The sequence below is a fragment of the Boleophthalmus pectinirostris genome, unplaced genomic scaffold (genome assembly GCF_026225935.1).
Source record: "Boleophthalmus pectinirostris isolate CB_2022bp ecotype Guang Dong unplaced genomic scaffold, ASM2622593v1 HiC_scaffold_2, whole genome shotgun sequence".
Taxonomy (NCBI): domain Eukaryota; kingdom Metazoa; phylum Chordata; class Actinopteri; order Gobiiformes; family Gobiidae; genus Boleophthalmus; species Boleophthalmus pectinirostris.
Genome location: NW_026571152.1, coordinates 20,985,601 through 21,002,463, shown reverse-complemented (window position 1 = coordinate 21,002,463; position 16,863 = coordinate 20,985,601). Strand labels below are relative to the sequence as shown.

Below are 16,863 nucleotides of genomic sequence, written 5' to 3'. Positions count from 1 at the left end.
TATCACATTTTTTCAACATGCACAAATATACATGGTGTGTGTGTGTACATAAAAAGACACTTTACCAAGAGACACATAGTTAATTTCTTCAGAAAAGATAGTCATGTCCTAACCCATTTAACCTTAGCTGCCTTCCACTGCCCTATAAAAACTATGCTTTGTTAAGAGGTATATCTAAAACACTACTGAATAAAGGAATGAATGATGAAAACATTCACAAAATACACCTAGTTAACCCTACATAAGGATCATTAATAGCAAGCTTGGCATATAGGTCACATAATAAATAATAAAACTGAGCAGGAATAAAATAAGAATGGTCAATACTTCTTCTTGCCAGTGAGGAGGTTACAAAATGAGTATGAGTAAACCATTGAATGCATGTTAAAAGTCCTATATTACGCAAAAGTAGCTAATGTGAGCTTTTAGCCATGTTAGAATGTTGTTATTACCTCTTCAAAAACATGCCTGGAGTTGTGTTTTGTTTCATTCACACGTTTCAGTAATCCTTTCTTATTAGTCTGTATACATCTCCAAAGCTCTGTTTTAGTTAAGTTACCTTTTTTCTTTTTGTTCAGTAGAGATTGGCAATTCCAGGGCTGAAAGTATCGAAATGATTCTAGTCATATATGGAATTTTAAAATACAGTGGAGGGTTTGTGTGTTAGGCATATGTGAATGAAACAAGTATGCATTTGATGATGAAACAACATTATAATATATATCAGAAAATACAGTAATATGGGCCCGTAAATGCATATATCAAAATTAGGGCTGGGCAAAAATAATTTTTTTAAAATCGCGAGTAATCGCATGAGTTTGAGTGATTAATCGCGATTAATCGCATGTTATACGCAAAACCAATTACTTAATTAAAAAGTAGAGTATAGTGCTCTTTTATTGGAAATGTAAATGAAAGAGCCAAACATTTGTTGTGCAAACAGCATTTCTTTCACAGGGGAACCCTCAGAGCCTTCAAGGTATTCAGGGAAGGCTCAAGAAAAAATACTGAATGGACGTTTGTACTACTAATATATTTATTGAATATTTTTTATGCTGTGAGTAATGAACACTACACTAGTAATAATTTCTAGATCAGTGTTATAAACTTGGACTGATATTTCTTAGGAAACAAAGGGTTAATATAATGGAATGGAAATGGACCAATCACATTTTTTCTTCCAATGGTATCTGGGTAAATCAGTGACTCCAGCACTGAACTAAAGAAGTAAGATCAGCTCAGAGCGCACGGCTGGCCCGGCCAGAGCCGGTGCCCGCGGCTGAACCCGCGGCTGAGTCCGCGGCCAGAGCCGGAGCCCGCGACCAGAGTCCGCGGCCGAAGCCGGAGCCTGCGGCCGAACCCGCGGCCGGGCCCGCGACTCGCGGAGGCTCGGGCACGTTGCATCTCACGTGGTCAGAAAAAAGTGAAAAAAGTGTCAAGAAAAGACGTCAAACTTAAAGAAACGCTCGCGGTGGACTTTTTCCAAAATAAAAGCCAGTGAGAAATAGACTTTTACAATAAAATAAATAAATAAATAATAAAAACTGCGTTAACGGCGTTAAAATAATTGTCGGCGTTAATGACTTAATTAGTTAACGCAAAGTTAACGCGTTAACGTGCCCAACCCTAATCAAAATATGTTCTACCTGAAAAAACATTATATGCAACTAAATGTTATCACAAAATGTAACTACAAAGTTGAATGCATGTATGATGGATATGGCCTTGAAGTGCACTTAAGGCCGGGATGCGACTGACTGTTTTAATACCCTAAGTTGAAACAGCCCCAACAGCCCTAAATCTGTTTAAACAGTAGTAGATCCATTACACATCCTATGGTTGCTGGTTCAAGTCCTGTCTCTGGCATTTTGAAACTGTCACTCTGTACTGAAACCATTGCATCTAGTCAACTTTTTATTGCAATTGGCTGAAACCCATGTGTGTATGACTTAACTGTGGAAAAATTCTCTGATTATGTGGCAACAATGAAAATATGTACAGTATGTCTTTTAAGTCAGAGAGAATGACACTGAATCAAAGAGGAAGACTGAGGAAAAATGTGGCGAATAATCCTGCTTTGTTTCTTCATGTGGTTAAATGTATTGTTTCATTTCCCTATTCTAGGCCCCTGTGTCTCGCCAAGAATTAGAGTACTTATGTACCCACCACATCAAACAGCTGTGTCAAAAGAGCTTTTTCTCCCCCAAATCTACCCAGATACTGACTGGATACAGCTCATGTATTTTAGCACCAGTTTGATAGATACATTGTGTAAAAGAGATGACCATTTTAATTGTATTGTTCACAAATGCAGTGATAATTTGAAACTAACTTACTTGTTGCATGGAGGAAGTGGGGTTTCCAGTGTTACAGTTTGGTGAGATGTGAAGAGTAGCAGACACAGAGGCTCCACTATTGAACAAGTGTGTGAACTCAAGTTAACTTTGGCCATTATTTTTGGACACTTCTGATGTTTTCCAAATGGGACAAAAGAGGCAGTCAGGAATCCTCAGAATCTGTTGTTCTAAGATGACAAAATGATTTTTAAAAGGTTTCCTTGGCTTTCACTCATGTCTGTTCTGCTCACATAGCTTCGGTTTAAAAACATGTAATCATTGATGCTAAAACAAAATGTGACACCACTTATCCATCTCTCTACTGCTATAAGTACACGTGGTACTAGTACTTCTAGTGGTACACGAGGTTCTTCTGAAGTTCTACTTAGGTCCTCCTTTGGGTTGCATATTTAGTCATGGTATAGTCCTATTGTGGGCAAATCTCCTTGTCAAAGCCTGATCTCATCAGATCTCAGAAGCTAAGCAAGACTGGGCCTGCTTTGTACTTAGATGTGAGAACTCCGAGAATATCAGGTGCCACAATGGGGCGCCAGTGGTAAAAAAAATATTTATGTGTTCTTAGGCAAGACACTTTACTCATATTGTATGAAAATGGTGAGTGTGAGTGTTGGCTGGAGGAGCCGATGGCACAGACTGGCAGCCTCACCTCCATTAGTCTGCCCCAGCACAGCTATGGCTACAATAGCAGTTGACCACCGCTGGGTATAGAGTGAATGAATAACGCACTGAATTGTAACGTGACTTTGAGCATCTGGAAAAGAGTGAAGAGTGAAGACTAATGCATTATTATTTTAGAGCTGATTTTGCCCTTGTTTGGCTCTGATAAAATCCTGTTACAGACATGTTTTGGATCTGGTGGTAATCGGAAACCAAATGTTTTCTTACGTGGTCCAGTGTTCGAGAATTATTATACAGACGTCTTCCAATCCCTGTGAAAATAATGTGCTGTGTATTGAAACACGGTGGTCTAAATAGCCTGATAAGAATAATGGATTTCATCTTTAACACATATAAAACTCATGAATCATTAAACCCACTCCTTCTTGACCCATAAAGCTGACTAACCGTTATCAGCCTACAGGACTTTAAATGAGTCTAGGATATCAAACTGTTGGTTTAGTCATTCTTCATTGTCTCTTTTACGAGGATTTGTCATAGAAGGGTTTTAAAGGTCCACAACTCAGCTGTGTCATGACTTACAGGTCAAAGCATTTGTACACCAACTGGAAGTTTGGAAGTTTGCTGGTTAGATCCCAGCTTTGACCAGCGTGAACGTGGTGTGTGCAGGAGTGACTGGCTGAGGCCTTAGGGACTGGTGGTGCAGATCTAAAAACTAGATTTCAATAAAAGCAAGTATCTAGTCCTTATTTTTCAAGTGTATTGTTTAGACATATTGAGCAAAAACAACATTTCTGATCTTTTAACTAGGCTATGTTTTAGTCTGTTTCCCTTTTTATTTATACACTTGAATTTGTATCTAGAGTGATTCATGCACACATTGTTATGGCGCAGTACCACAAAGGAGCAAGTAGGAATTGCATCCTAATACCTTATTGGTATAGACGGGATTATCAAGCTTTTAAACCATTGCCTTTATATTACTATATCAGAGTAACAAATAAGCAAATATAGTACTTGAATTTTAAAAAAGAATCTTATTTTGATTTTACTGGTGAATCAATTGTGGACCTATGCTCTGACCACTGCACACTTTATTTACAGCCAGTGGGGCATGTGAGATAAATGAATAGGAAGTGGAAAGTTTGTCTGCTGTGTACTCAGGTAGCCATGGCAGTCCTCGCGGTTGTCCACAGCGGGAGGAGGAATCTCAGTGGTTGGTGTGAGCCATGGCTCCTCCTGATCCAGAGGAGTTTGTGGTCATGCTGTTGAGTGGAGCAAGACAAGAGCAGAGATAACACACAACAAAACTGTCTGAAGCACTGGTCGTCAAAATGGTCAAGGATGAGAAATATTTAGATCAATATGTGGGTTAAATTGTCTACAAAACACTCTGTAAACATGATCTAGGGTTATAGAGCTATTTGGTGGTTTTCGAATTTTGGTTTAGATGCCATACTCCCAAATGTGGGGTATGATCCAGATTTCCCTATTAATCACATGCTATTCTTACAAGAAATTTCCCAAAAAATAAATTAATAATAATATTTCACTCACTACGCTTTATAACTGGCTAAATTACAGCAATATTAGCATGTTAACAATATTAAAGGGACACTCTGGGATTTTGGACATAGGACCTCATTTCCTAGTTAGCCAGAGCGGAGGGGAACCCTGAGGGCCTTCAAGATATTTAGTAAAGGCCCAAGAAAATATACTGATAGAACATTTATACTACTAATATATATTTTCAATATTTTTTTATTCAGTGAGTAAGAAACACTACATTAGTAATAATTTCTAGATCATTGTTATAAACTTGGACTAATATTTCTTGGGAAACAAAGGGTTAATATAAAGCAATGGAAATGGACCAATCACAGTTTTTCTTCCAACGGTATATGGGTAAATCAGTGACTCCCCCTGCAGGCACTGAACTAAAGAAACCTCCGCAGGGCCTTCAGTGGCTGTAACAAAGGCCCATGCAATTCAAGTCAATGTGGGGATGAGTTTGAGTTTTTGCAGTTGTCTTAGCCAATCATATTTCATTGAATTATAGGTAGGATCATATTACGACATCTTCTGGGCCTTCACGAATACCCTGTGATAGCATGTATAAGCGAGACTTTAGTGTCAATAAACGCACTGGAAGCCTCTATTTGGACACCTCGGGGGCATCTGAAAGAAGCAAAAGAAAAAGAAAGATCTGAGAACCAGAGTTTGGAGCCAAGGGCTGGGTCGGAGTTCGGAGCCTGCGCAGCTCCAACCGATCCAGCCATCTGTAGTTGTTGAATGGTAGCTAATGATTATTAAACAAATACATGAAGTGAACGTGTGATTTGCTTCATTTAGTTTTGTTTTTTTTTAAATAAATGATAAATGATGTCATGATAGTCAGCAACTGGTCCTAGTGAAGGCGGTGGTCCGAGGTCCCAGGGTCAGCGGGCCTGGTTAGAAGTGAGGTAGGGGGTTGATGGTTTGGGGGAGAAGGGGGTCCTATGGTTAAATTAGTGGACCGGCCTGGACAGCAGATAGGAGCTGAGTGGACCTTTGCGTATTAAATTACTCCTAAAGATCATACTCAGTCCTGAATGTGCTCATTCCGTCTTAGGATCTGCCAAGAAGGTGTTGAGTTGGACATTGAGATGTTTGTAAATTGTTCGTCATCATTATGTTCATGCATATTATTGATCTAAAACAGGTAAATAATAGAAACAGGTCAATTGACTTTCTGTTAAAAAATGCACTTCATAGTGACATTTCACCTTTCAGCATCACTTATATGGTTTTACTGTAGAAGATCGGCAATTTACATTTTTTTAACCCTACTATAATAATTACAAAGCTGTGGGCTGAGTTAGGGGGTAGCTGAAAACTACAATTTTCTGAGCTCTCAGGAGTCAAATGCAGGATTATTCAAACAGGCATGAAACATACAACTTAAAACATACAACATACAACTCAATACAACTTTGAGTAAGCTCATAGTGAACCATATTATAACAAAGTTAACATGTCATACAAGTCTATTTTACATAACATGCCCCCTCCCTCCCCTCTCCCCACTGTAAAGACCTGGTTCAGCTCTGGTCCTGTTAAGAAGCAAAAGTTAACAGGCTTTTTTTTTGTTACTTGATGTAATGAGCTTGATAATCACTGCAGCCAAATCAGGTGAAGTGTCTTGCTCCAGGACACAAAACAGATAAAACCATAAGCAAACCAAACGAGACTTCATCTGCAAGTACCACCCACGCACCCTTAAACATACCTGTACCACAGTATAAGAACCACAGCTTTAAATCTTGTTGTTTATGTATCCAGTTAGTGCACTGTTATCTTCCCTGCACTGAGATACAGGCAGTTATACACACACATGTTACGCCTGCAGACACAAATTATGTATACAGTCAAACATACACTTACGCGGTACTTATTACATGCAATAAAACTGTCCCTGTTATTAAGAGGGTCTGATCTACTTTATGTACCCACTTTACAGTTGTGGTTCATACGCGCTCCTAAATGCTCTTCCCTGTAGGATTATAGTCATTGGAGATGCAATAATGTAAAGGATCATAAAAAGTAGATTTCAACAAAAGTAAGTATCTAGTCACATTATATATTTTTCTCTGTTCCTCTGTTCCTCTGTTCTTAAAGGAGACATACTGTGCAGATGATCAACTTTTTGAGCTCAGTTTGTATTTAGAGTGATTCAGGCATGCTTGTGTAATCATTATTCTCCTGTGTTTTTTACGGCAGTGGTGCAATTTTTCCAACAAAGAAATCAATGGACTTGTTTCTTTTAATAAGCCATTTTTGATCCATATTACAATTTACAATATCCACAATTTAAGGAGTCATAGATTATAACTATATAGGAGACAAGAGCACAATATTTCTTCTTTTAAGGTGCTACTAGTTTGTTTTTCATGTAATAAAGTAAAATCTGTAGAGATATATTGTAAAAGCTCTCTGGGTCCAACATTAGACCCCTGCATACTTTCTGCTTCTAATTATAAAGCTTTTTTATCATCCATGGACCAGTAAACAAAGCTGATGCAGCGTTAGCATGCGCGTAGAAAAAAATCTATTTGGAATTTTGTTATTGTTATTGCACTGAAAAACCTTTACATTCTATTTCCATCTAATCATGCAGGTGGCATGTCACTTTCAAAAAGTTACATATTACCTTACGACACCTTAAGACAGTAAAACTCAGGTATAGCACCTTTAACTCCAATGTTATGTTATGGGTCTATGGGAACCCTTTAGTAATCATGTGCAAAGTTTAGATAATGGCAGACATTTCATTCTCAGATGCTGTAAAAAACCCTGGACAGTGCTGGCCCTGGCCAACAAAGACCTACAGACCATTTGATAGAACTTCGTGTATGACTCATTGTTAATTAGCCTTAAAATATCAAGCCGCACACAAGCACATAAACACACATTATGAGCTACAAAACCAACTGGCCTATGCAGTGGTCAGTCTCATGTTAGGACATCTTAGCCTGACCATTTTGTCTTCTGCCAGGGCCTCAGTCTGTAAAACACTGCTTATGGGGCCTATGAAGTTACAGTTGCACAGTGGGCTGTTCTGTTGTGCTAAGCAATTTAAGGAGATTATAAGTTAGATGTGTTGACAGAATTTGAAAACTTATGTTGGAATGGCTCGCCTTGCTAATGGGGTGACAGGCGAGCAAGTTAGCTGGGGTTTTTGACTTTGGAAATCAGTCCACACTCCAAGAACAGCTTGGTCAGATCATTTCTAAAATTTATTTAAACATATTATTAAATCTGTTAATATAATGAATAGTTTGCAATTGTAACACATTGCTGGCTGCTTAAATAAAATTCTAGAAGTAGCAATTTCACTACTATCAACTTTCAAGTGTTTCTTTTTTCCTCTTCTTTAAGCCAAATTTTATACCAATATATTTGTCATGCTGTTGTGGCTGATAACAGATTTTTCTCAATGATGATATCAAGATAAAGTGATTGAGAGACAGATAGATAGATAAATAGATAGATAGATAAATAGATAGATAGACAGATAGATAGAGATTCAATATAGGGTATGTATTTGAAGATATAATATAAGGTGCTGTAAACTGAGAAGATTTTGTGAACATACAGACATTTTTAGTGTCATTTCTTCTATTTCAATTTGAACTCACTAGCCTGTTTAAAAAGACACACACTGAAGACCACCTTGGAATGACACGTGAATAAACACAGCCTGGAACTCCTTTGAAAAAATATTGGTGCAAAATATCAGGGAATTTTTCAGTATCAGGCAGATAAAGGCATGGAGATCCCAGATATCATCAATGATATCACCAATATACTGTCCATTCATAAATTATCTTATAGAGTGGGAATTGATATCCTTCTTAAATAAAATAAACCAGTTCTTTGAGTAATAATCTGAATGTCACAATCCTTCACCTGTCCCTTCACCTGTCCTGCACACAGACTTACCCCCCCACACACACACACTTTCCCCTGTAGCAGCCTCTTGTGCTCTATAGGGCAGCAGCAGCACCTGGATGCTCTCCAGTGGTTTGCTGCACTGTGTCATTACCCAGACTGTGGTGAGGCCAACACACACTTTTCATTTGTCTCTGGTGCTAAAGCCGCTCATTTTGGAGTTTGTCCTTTACTTCCGAGCTGAGACGTAGAAACCAGAAAAACCCTGAAATGTCACTGTTTACATGTAAGCCTTCAATATTGTAACCCCTGTGGCCATGAGGGATGACGGACAGCCATGTGTGCCTCCAGTTTCCACATGCTGTTGGTTTGACTCTGTGTCATGGATGGGAGTGGGAGGAAGGGCCAAACATCTGACTTAAAAAAGAACATTGTTAAAGGTGCACTATGGAACATTCTTTGTTTATGTGTCATAGTGGTATGGCATTAACCTTAAATCTATTTCCATGGAGACAAAGAGTTTAGAGTCATCAGGCCAAAGTTACAGAAGAGTAAGAAGTTAGATGACATTTTTAGAAACAAAAACACCACAAATTGAAAAGATAACTGTATGCAAGATTACTATAATTATATATGTTTTATTTTTACTTGTACTTGTACTTATTTTAAAATGATTATCACCATGTATATTTTTGCTCATTGTTATTACGATATATTAGGATGTGTGAGCTACCTTGACCAAATAATTTCCCTTGTGGATCAATAAAGTTTGTTTAAGTCTAAGTCTAATAAGAGAGATCAGTTTAATGCCACGCTGTGGAACATTCCAGACATTCCAATAAATTATATCTTCACAGAGTCAGAAGAAAATTAAAAATGTAATGATATTTTAAAATTCAGTGTATAGTTCATATATATTTGTTGTCTGTACTAAAAAAAATTTGATATAAAGCAATGCTACTCAAGCAAATGTATTACTCATTTTGATGTGTTATAGCTTAACAGTAAGAGAAAACACTGCTTCATGGTTACTGTCAAAACTTTAACTCTCACCTTAGCTTTTTGCCACCAACCCCTACGCTAAATGGAAAAATGTAGAACCTTAGCCAACCTTTTACACTGATGAGATAGACAGTAGAAGCCCCATATAACATGCAACTTACCTCAAAATTTTCCAGATCTCCACAAGTTTATTTATGTAAAATTCAGGTGGTGTGTGCTAACTATCTAATCAGAGACAACCTGCCCTGTGGCTGCTGAAGATGAGTGTGCGGTTGTGGCTTCACCTCAGGTTCACTGCAGTGAGGAGGATTGAAGCCTTCTCCAAGTCCAGACCACTGTACTTATAATGGCTTTAAGGAAATGTACAGACATAATGCCATAGGGGTATCCAAGAGGTCATGCAGTCAACTCTGTCAACATTGCATACATTTTGTCTTATTGACCATTCTTAACAAATTTATGAAGTCAGGATTAAAACTGGTATAAAAATGTGAAGATTAAAGATTCTATATTATGCAAATTTGACTCTTGTGAGCTTTAAACTATGTTAGAATGTTGTCACCTCATGAAAAACAGTGGTGGTTGCACTTTGTTTCATTGCCACGTTTGAGTAATTCCTTATAATTAGTCAGTCTACATTTCCAAAGCTCAAAAATACTTTCTGATGTCATGGAGTGCTAGTTTTTAAATCATCAGTTACCTTTTACAGATGGGCAATTCCAGGTCTGAAATGATCCAAATAATTCTAGTGAAGGTGTATCGAGTTTAAAAACACAGTGGAGCACTTCCTGCATTGTCATGCTACATTACAAGGTAGAGTGTTTTCCGTTTGGGAAAAGAACCCAGCCTAAAAATGTTGGATTTGTGTGTTAAATGTGTGTGAAAGAAACAAAACACAAGCCCAAGAATTTTTTTTTTTTTTGTCAAGGAAACAACATTATAACATAGATCAGAAAATAATGCAAGGTGAGCCTTTTAAATGACCTGTTCAAATTTATGATTAGTAAAAATAAACATTTTATTTTATGTATTTCAGATAGATTATATTCTGTCAAATACCTGCAAATATAACAGCAGCAGCAGGTCCTTTTTGGTGATGAAAACAGCCCATATTTGGTTTAAACTTTTTGCATGTACTTACAGCTTTGGAACTTTAGATAGCTATTAATTTTGCTTTCTTTGATCATTTTGTCTTTAATGCACCGCTTAAAGGGCTGTTGGAAAGTTTTGCTTTGATCGAAACGCAAATAACAACAGTTTTCTTAACATTTAAGACTGACTGGCGTTGCAAGCCAGGTGAAACTGGTGAGCCTACTGGCAGGAGTCCAGATGGTCTTTTATATTATAGAAAACGACACCTTTCCTAACACAGAACCCCCATATCATTAGGTTGAAGGCTGGGTTTGACACTTTTGACCTGAAAATATTGTCTGCCCTCAAGATATCTTTTGAACCATACTAAAGCATATTAAAGAAAAGGAAAGGCTTGAGTTTGTTCATTAAGGCTCTTTGATCCATGATGTTGAAGGCTTTTTTGAGGTCTAAAAATTCTGCACCAATGACTTAGTCTTTGTCTAGACAGCTCTTAATCTTTTCCAGCAAGTAGTATCACACAATTGAAACCTGACCTGTTTGAGAAACACTAACAAATATAAATATCTGCAAACTTTTGAATAGTGCAGCTGTATAGTCTTTGCCTCTTCCAGATGTTCCTTGACTCTACATCTTGCTGCCAGAGATCAACTGTTTTCCATAGAATTTACGCCCAAATCTGTCTCCACTTCCAACACAGCAGGTCGCTGACTGACAACTCTGAAACTGTCAATTGTGTGGTATAACAAAAGAACACTAAACACTCAGCTTTCAGCAAAATTTTCAATTTAGAAAAATAAATTCAGCCAAACTGCCATTACGCCTCCCACACAAACAAAATGTACAAATCACTAACAGTTCCGACACATTCCACATATTGCTCTGTTTTGATGAGCGGCTTGAAAATTGTATTTATTCAACTGTCAAAATTGTTTCTTTTCAATTTCAGGACCCACCACTTTGACTGCAAGATGTTCTTTCTATACCGTCGGCCCTGTTAAAGACAGATGTCAGTGACAGTGTTTGCTACTTTTGACTCTTACTTGACCTGGAGGAGGGCCTCCACCTGACTGTCTCTATGGAAATCTTGTTATATTATAATATAGCACAGAATGAAAAACTTATCTATCTCCATTGAAAATATTCTGCAGTGTGGTTTAAACTTTATATTTCTATCTGTAGAAAGTTACACAGTGTTTCTTTAATATAATTGTTCAAACTTGCCCATGAATGTCTTGGTTGATGGTCATGTATTGCATTGTGAAAGAATTGTAACATTTGACCCAAAAGTTCAGTTTGGCCCTTTTTAAAATAATCATTTAGATGAAACCACACGTTCTACTCTTGACTTTTTTTCTGTTTCTTCACTTTTTTTCCTGATTACAAACAACTATTTCACTACAAATTTGTAGCTCTCTATATTTTACCGTCCAACATGCTTCTGACTCTCTCTCCTTTTATGTGGGCTTGGAACTGGCCCAACAAGTGCACTGGCTTGTGACACCAATTAAATAGATTAAAGACTTAGAGACTTTCACACTGCTTCAATATTTGATCCTAAGCTCTCAACAAACTAAATGAGTTTTTCCACCTCTTTCTACTGATGCGATGTCTGTTGTTTGGCATGAGGAAGTAATAGGTCTTTCTGATGGCGCTTCGGAAACAATAAAACTGCAGTCCCCCAATTCCAACTATTGTCACTACGCAACAGGGCCCCAAAACATCCAAACAACAAGGGACAACTGTGACAGAGTGAGCCTACTTTTCACTATTACTGAAGTTATCGACAAAATCTCCTGGAATCTACAGATGAGATGAAACGAGGGCAAAACAGTGACAGAGAGTAGAAGGGGCTCAGATGACTGGTCCCTCCCAGAGTTAAAGATGGATTCCTGGAGAAATGCCTCTTTCCCTGTATCGCGTGACTGCACCAGCTCCCCTCCATCAAACACATGGGACTCATTTAGCCTGGTGGGCCACAGACACAGTGCCACAACACCAGGCCCCCGAGGAAGAGAGGAGAGGGAGGAGAGAGAGAGAGAGAGAGAAAGAGAAGAGGAGAATTCATCTGGAGATCTGCTGCCATACACAAGACACAGGGGATGCCTCATTATGGTCCATCAAAGGGTTTTACTGCTTTGTTATAAGGACCACACCAGAGCCTCATAACTCAGAGACATGGAGGGACTGCTTTGTCATTTTCTCAATGTTGAATCAGAGCCTGAAGCACAACTCCACTGCAGAGGCAGACATGGAGTAATCAAGTCCCGGACAGAACTAAAGTCATCATTAGACGGTTTACTGAAACTCCTGACTCAACTTTAGCCTTTTAACCAAAACATCATTTAATGCTGTGATTGAGCTGATTTGATTTAGCCATGGACTTTTTGGAGGCCCCAAACAGGAGTGACAACAAGGCAAATGGGACTGAGAATTTAGCAGTACTCAAGGATGTAGTCTATAAGATCAGATAGTCCTGACCTGGAAGAAGATCTGGAGATGGGTCCCTGTGCGCTGCACTGTAGCACCCACAGCTTCTGACAGATTGTCTCAACAGCATTGGAGGATGGGTCAAATGCAGAAGAGGAATTTGCCTATGGGGCCAATAAAGTGTACCTTAACCTTAATTAATAAAGACAAATGGGTGGGCATGGGTTTCAGAATGATGCAAATCTTGCAACAATTCAAATTTAAGAACCGGTGAATCCGGTGTTCTATCAGATTGCTTTAGTGATCACTGCATCATATATTGTATCTAGAAAATTAAAACTCCTCATCGTCCTCCAAAATTAATCAAAGTCCGTCAAACTAAATTATTCAATATTGATAACTTTATTGATGATGTGCTAAATATTAACTGGAATAGACTTAATTTAATACCATTTATAAATGAAGCTTGGGATTATTTTTCCACTGAGCTGTTAAATGTTATTAACAAACATGCACCTTTGACAGTGATCAGAGTCAGAGGTAAACATTTACCCTGGGTCAATGGGGAACTGATCAGCCTATTCAGACAAAGGGATAAAGCATGGGCTAAATACCGTCACACTCGGACTGTTGCTGACTGGGAGAAGTACAGGAGCTTAAGAAACATCTGTACTACGCAAACTCGAAATGCTAGAGCAACTATCATAAGGACATTTTGACAAATAATGTTAATAATCCAAAACAATTTTGGAAACAAATGAATGACTTATTGGGAAAATCTGAATGTGCTCCTGTTAATATGCTTATTAATAATGAAAATACTACTGATCCCAATGTTATTGCAAATGCCTTTAGTCAGCATTTTTCATCAACACCTCCTGTGCAGTCTCCTCCTCATTCTGTATTTTTTAACAATGTGATGACCACTGGCAGCTCTTTCTCCTTTGGAATGGTCAGCCCGGCTGATGTGCACCAAGCCATAAATGGGCTCTCTTTGCATGGTAGTGCTGGTCCAGATGGCATTGAAGCCAAGTTTATTAAATTTGCGACCCATGTTCTTTGTTACCCTTTGGCTGATCTGTTCAACCTGTCTTTTAGATCCTGTGAGGTTCCATCTGCATGGACATGTGTAAAGGTTATACCTCTCCATAAAGGGAGTGACCCCAGCAAACTTAATAATTATAGACCAATCTCAATTATCAATAGCATTGTTAAAGTCTATGAGAAATTTATTTTTAATCAACTGTCCAAATATTTATCGAAAAATAATCTTCTATCTCCATTTCAGTCTGGTTTTAGAAAGTATTTTTTCAACAACTACTTTACTAAAATTTACCAATGATATTTTTTCAGGTTTTGACAATAATATGCTCACTGGTGCCTTATTTATTGACCTCACAAAAGCTTTTGATATGGTCGACCATTATCTTTTACTGGACAAGCTTCATTCTATAGGCCTTGACAGGTCCGCTCTCCTTTGGTTCAATTCATATCTTCATCACTGCCAACAATTGTGTTTTCTTTAAAGGCAGCTTTTCAAATTTCTCCATAATAGAGAGAAGCGTGCCTCAAGGTTCCTCACTGGGTCCCCTTTTATTTTCTATTTTTATTAACGACCTTCCCCTTGCGTGCACAGCCTGTGATATTCAACTCTACGCTGATGATACAGTTATTTATTCATCTAAATCTAATATTACTGATATTCAGTCCTCAATTCAACATGATTTTAATACTGTTCAATTATGGCTACAGTATAACAAACTTCTACTTAATAAATCTAAATCTTATTTCATGTTGTTCCAGAAACAAATCCGTCCTTTTTCTGTTAATGATATAAATTTGACATTTACCGATTCATCACCAATTATAGCAGTTGATAAATTTAAATATCTTGGCTTATGGCTTGACCCGTCGCTCTCATTCAGCGCCCACATACAAACTATTACAAACAAAATTCCATATCGCTTAAAATTACTTTATCAGTCCATCAGTTGTTTTAGCTTTTCTGTTAGGAAAAAGATTATTTCACAACAAATTTTTCCCATTTTAGATTACTGCGATATCATTTATCAAAATACTACAACTTCTATTCTCCAACCACTCAATGTTATCTACAAAAGTCTGTGCAGATTCATTCTCCACTGTCCCTTCAGAACTCACCACTGTACAATGTATCACCAACTGTCCTGGCTTAATCTGTCCTCCCGACGTCAACTTCACTGGTTATTATTTATTTTTAAATCTCAGTTATCCTGAATATCTTAAACAGTATTTAATTCCATTCAGATCCTCTTATAGTTTACGTCATGCAGATCAGATATTTTTTGTTGTCCCAAGAGTCAAAAAACAAATAGGAAAATACTCATTTAAATATAAAGCTCCTTCTGATTGGAACAATCTTCCCTCATCGATTCGTGCTTTAACTTCTGTCCCTTTATTTAAAAATGCTCTGGTTCAACATTTACATAACCCATGTCATTGTTTTTGATTATTTTGTTGAATTTTGTTGTTTATCTTGTTGTATCCTGTGATTATCTTTGAACTCTGTCTATTATTATTGTTATTATTATTGTTGTGTTTGTGGTTGTGTTGATTTTGTTGTTTTGATGCTTATTTGAATTTATGTCTCCTACTGTCTGCCCTACTGTATCTGTCTTTTGTTGTTGTATTTATTTATGAGGACAGCCTTGAAAACGAGATGGTGACACATCTCAAGGGGCTTATCCTCCAAACAAATAAATTCAAATTCAAACAATTTAAAACTAAATATTTTAAATATTTGTATATTTTCAGTGAGTGGGACCATAGTTTAAGCAGATTAAACAGTTCAGAGCAGTGCGTTACACTGTTTTAATACACTCACAAAGTGTAGAACACCACGACATGCAACGAAGTGCAATGCGCTGCTCTGAGTTGTTTAATCCTTACTTACAGAACTTTTTTTTTTTTTTTTTTTATCAAGTTCTTGCTCTTTTTTCTCTGCTAATTTACCAGACATACACCTATCTTTGCAGGACTGAGCACAATTTTTTTAGCATGTATATATTTCTGAACTCTCTTGTTGTTGTCAGAGTTGGTACCTGTCCCTCATGTTTGTCCCTCTGCTGCAGGTGTGGTGCGGCTGGTGAAGCCTCTGATTGGTCCGATGTCCACCGTCCTCAAGCTGCTCATGCGCAACCTCAGCTCCCAGGGCGAGAGCAGCCACCATGTCATCAATGTTCACGTCTTTGTCTCTGAGTTCTGGTTCTGAGAAGCAAGCGCATGTCACCACTTGGTTATATTATGATTGTGATATCTATTTTCAACACTGTACACTTATGTAATAAATGCTTTGATATATATTTTTGATTTCAATTGATAGCTAAGCTGCATTTTTTTTTATTTTACAGACACATTCAGCATGATGGGCATAGTATAATGAGTATTTGAAAGTTTAATGTTTTATTTTTGTGGAAAGTGCATGTTATGTTTTGGCTGTAAACTCTTGTAGGCCTAATAGCTGGATACTAAATATTGCTAGTTAAGCCTGTACAAATCACCCTTTCTTCCTTATATTATTTGATCAGAATTTTTATACAGAATAAACATTATTTTAGACAATGGCGCCTACTTATTGTTTGTCTTGGGGTACAATATGAATGCTTAATTTAAAATCTATTTCCAGTTTCCTATCCAGTGTTTAAAGCAATTTCATTTTATTGTTTTAAGCATTTCGGAGCTGGCTATTTTGGGTTATGGTTAAAATTGATGCCAGTTGCCAAAAGGTTCCCAAAAGTAGCAAAACGTGAGCCATATTGTGGATTAGGTCATAACTCAGGACAGGAAATAGGATGTGTCAATATTAGCTGACAAACAGGGCCACAAATACGGCTATCAGAGGTGGTTGACTTTGGCTCAGTGGAATGTCTTGTTTCCATAGAGATTTTTTGAACAT

At 37.6% G+C, this 16,863-nt stretch overlaps 1 protein-coding gene and 1 pseudogene across 1 annotated transcript in view; both read left to right on the top strand.

Moving 5' to 3' along the window:
* fbln1 (fibulin 1) overlaps positions 1 to 16,529 on the top strand; it is a 35,975-nt gene extending 19,446 nt beyond the window's left edge. The window contains 1 exon segment of the mRNA XM_020934901.2: positions 16,040 to 16,529. Coding sequence (XP_020790560.2) covers positions 16,040 to 16,179 — 140 coding nt within the window. The 3' untranslated portion in view covers positions 16,180 to 16,529.
* On the top strand, positions 2,765 to 2,882 carry LOC129409585 (5S ribosomal RNA; annotated as a pseudogene).
* Positions 16,530 to 16,863: the final 334 nt, after the last annotated feature.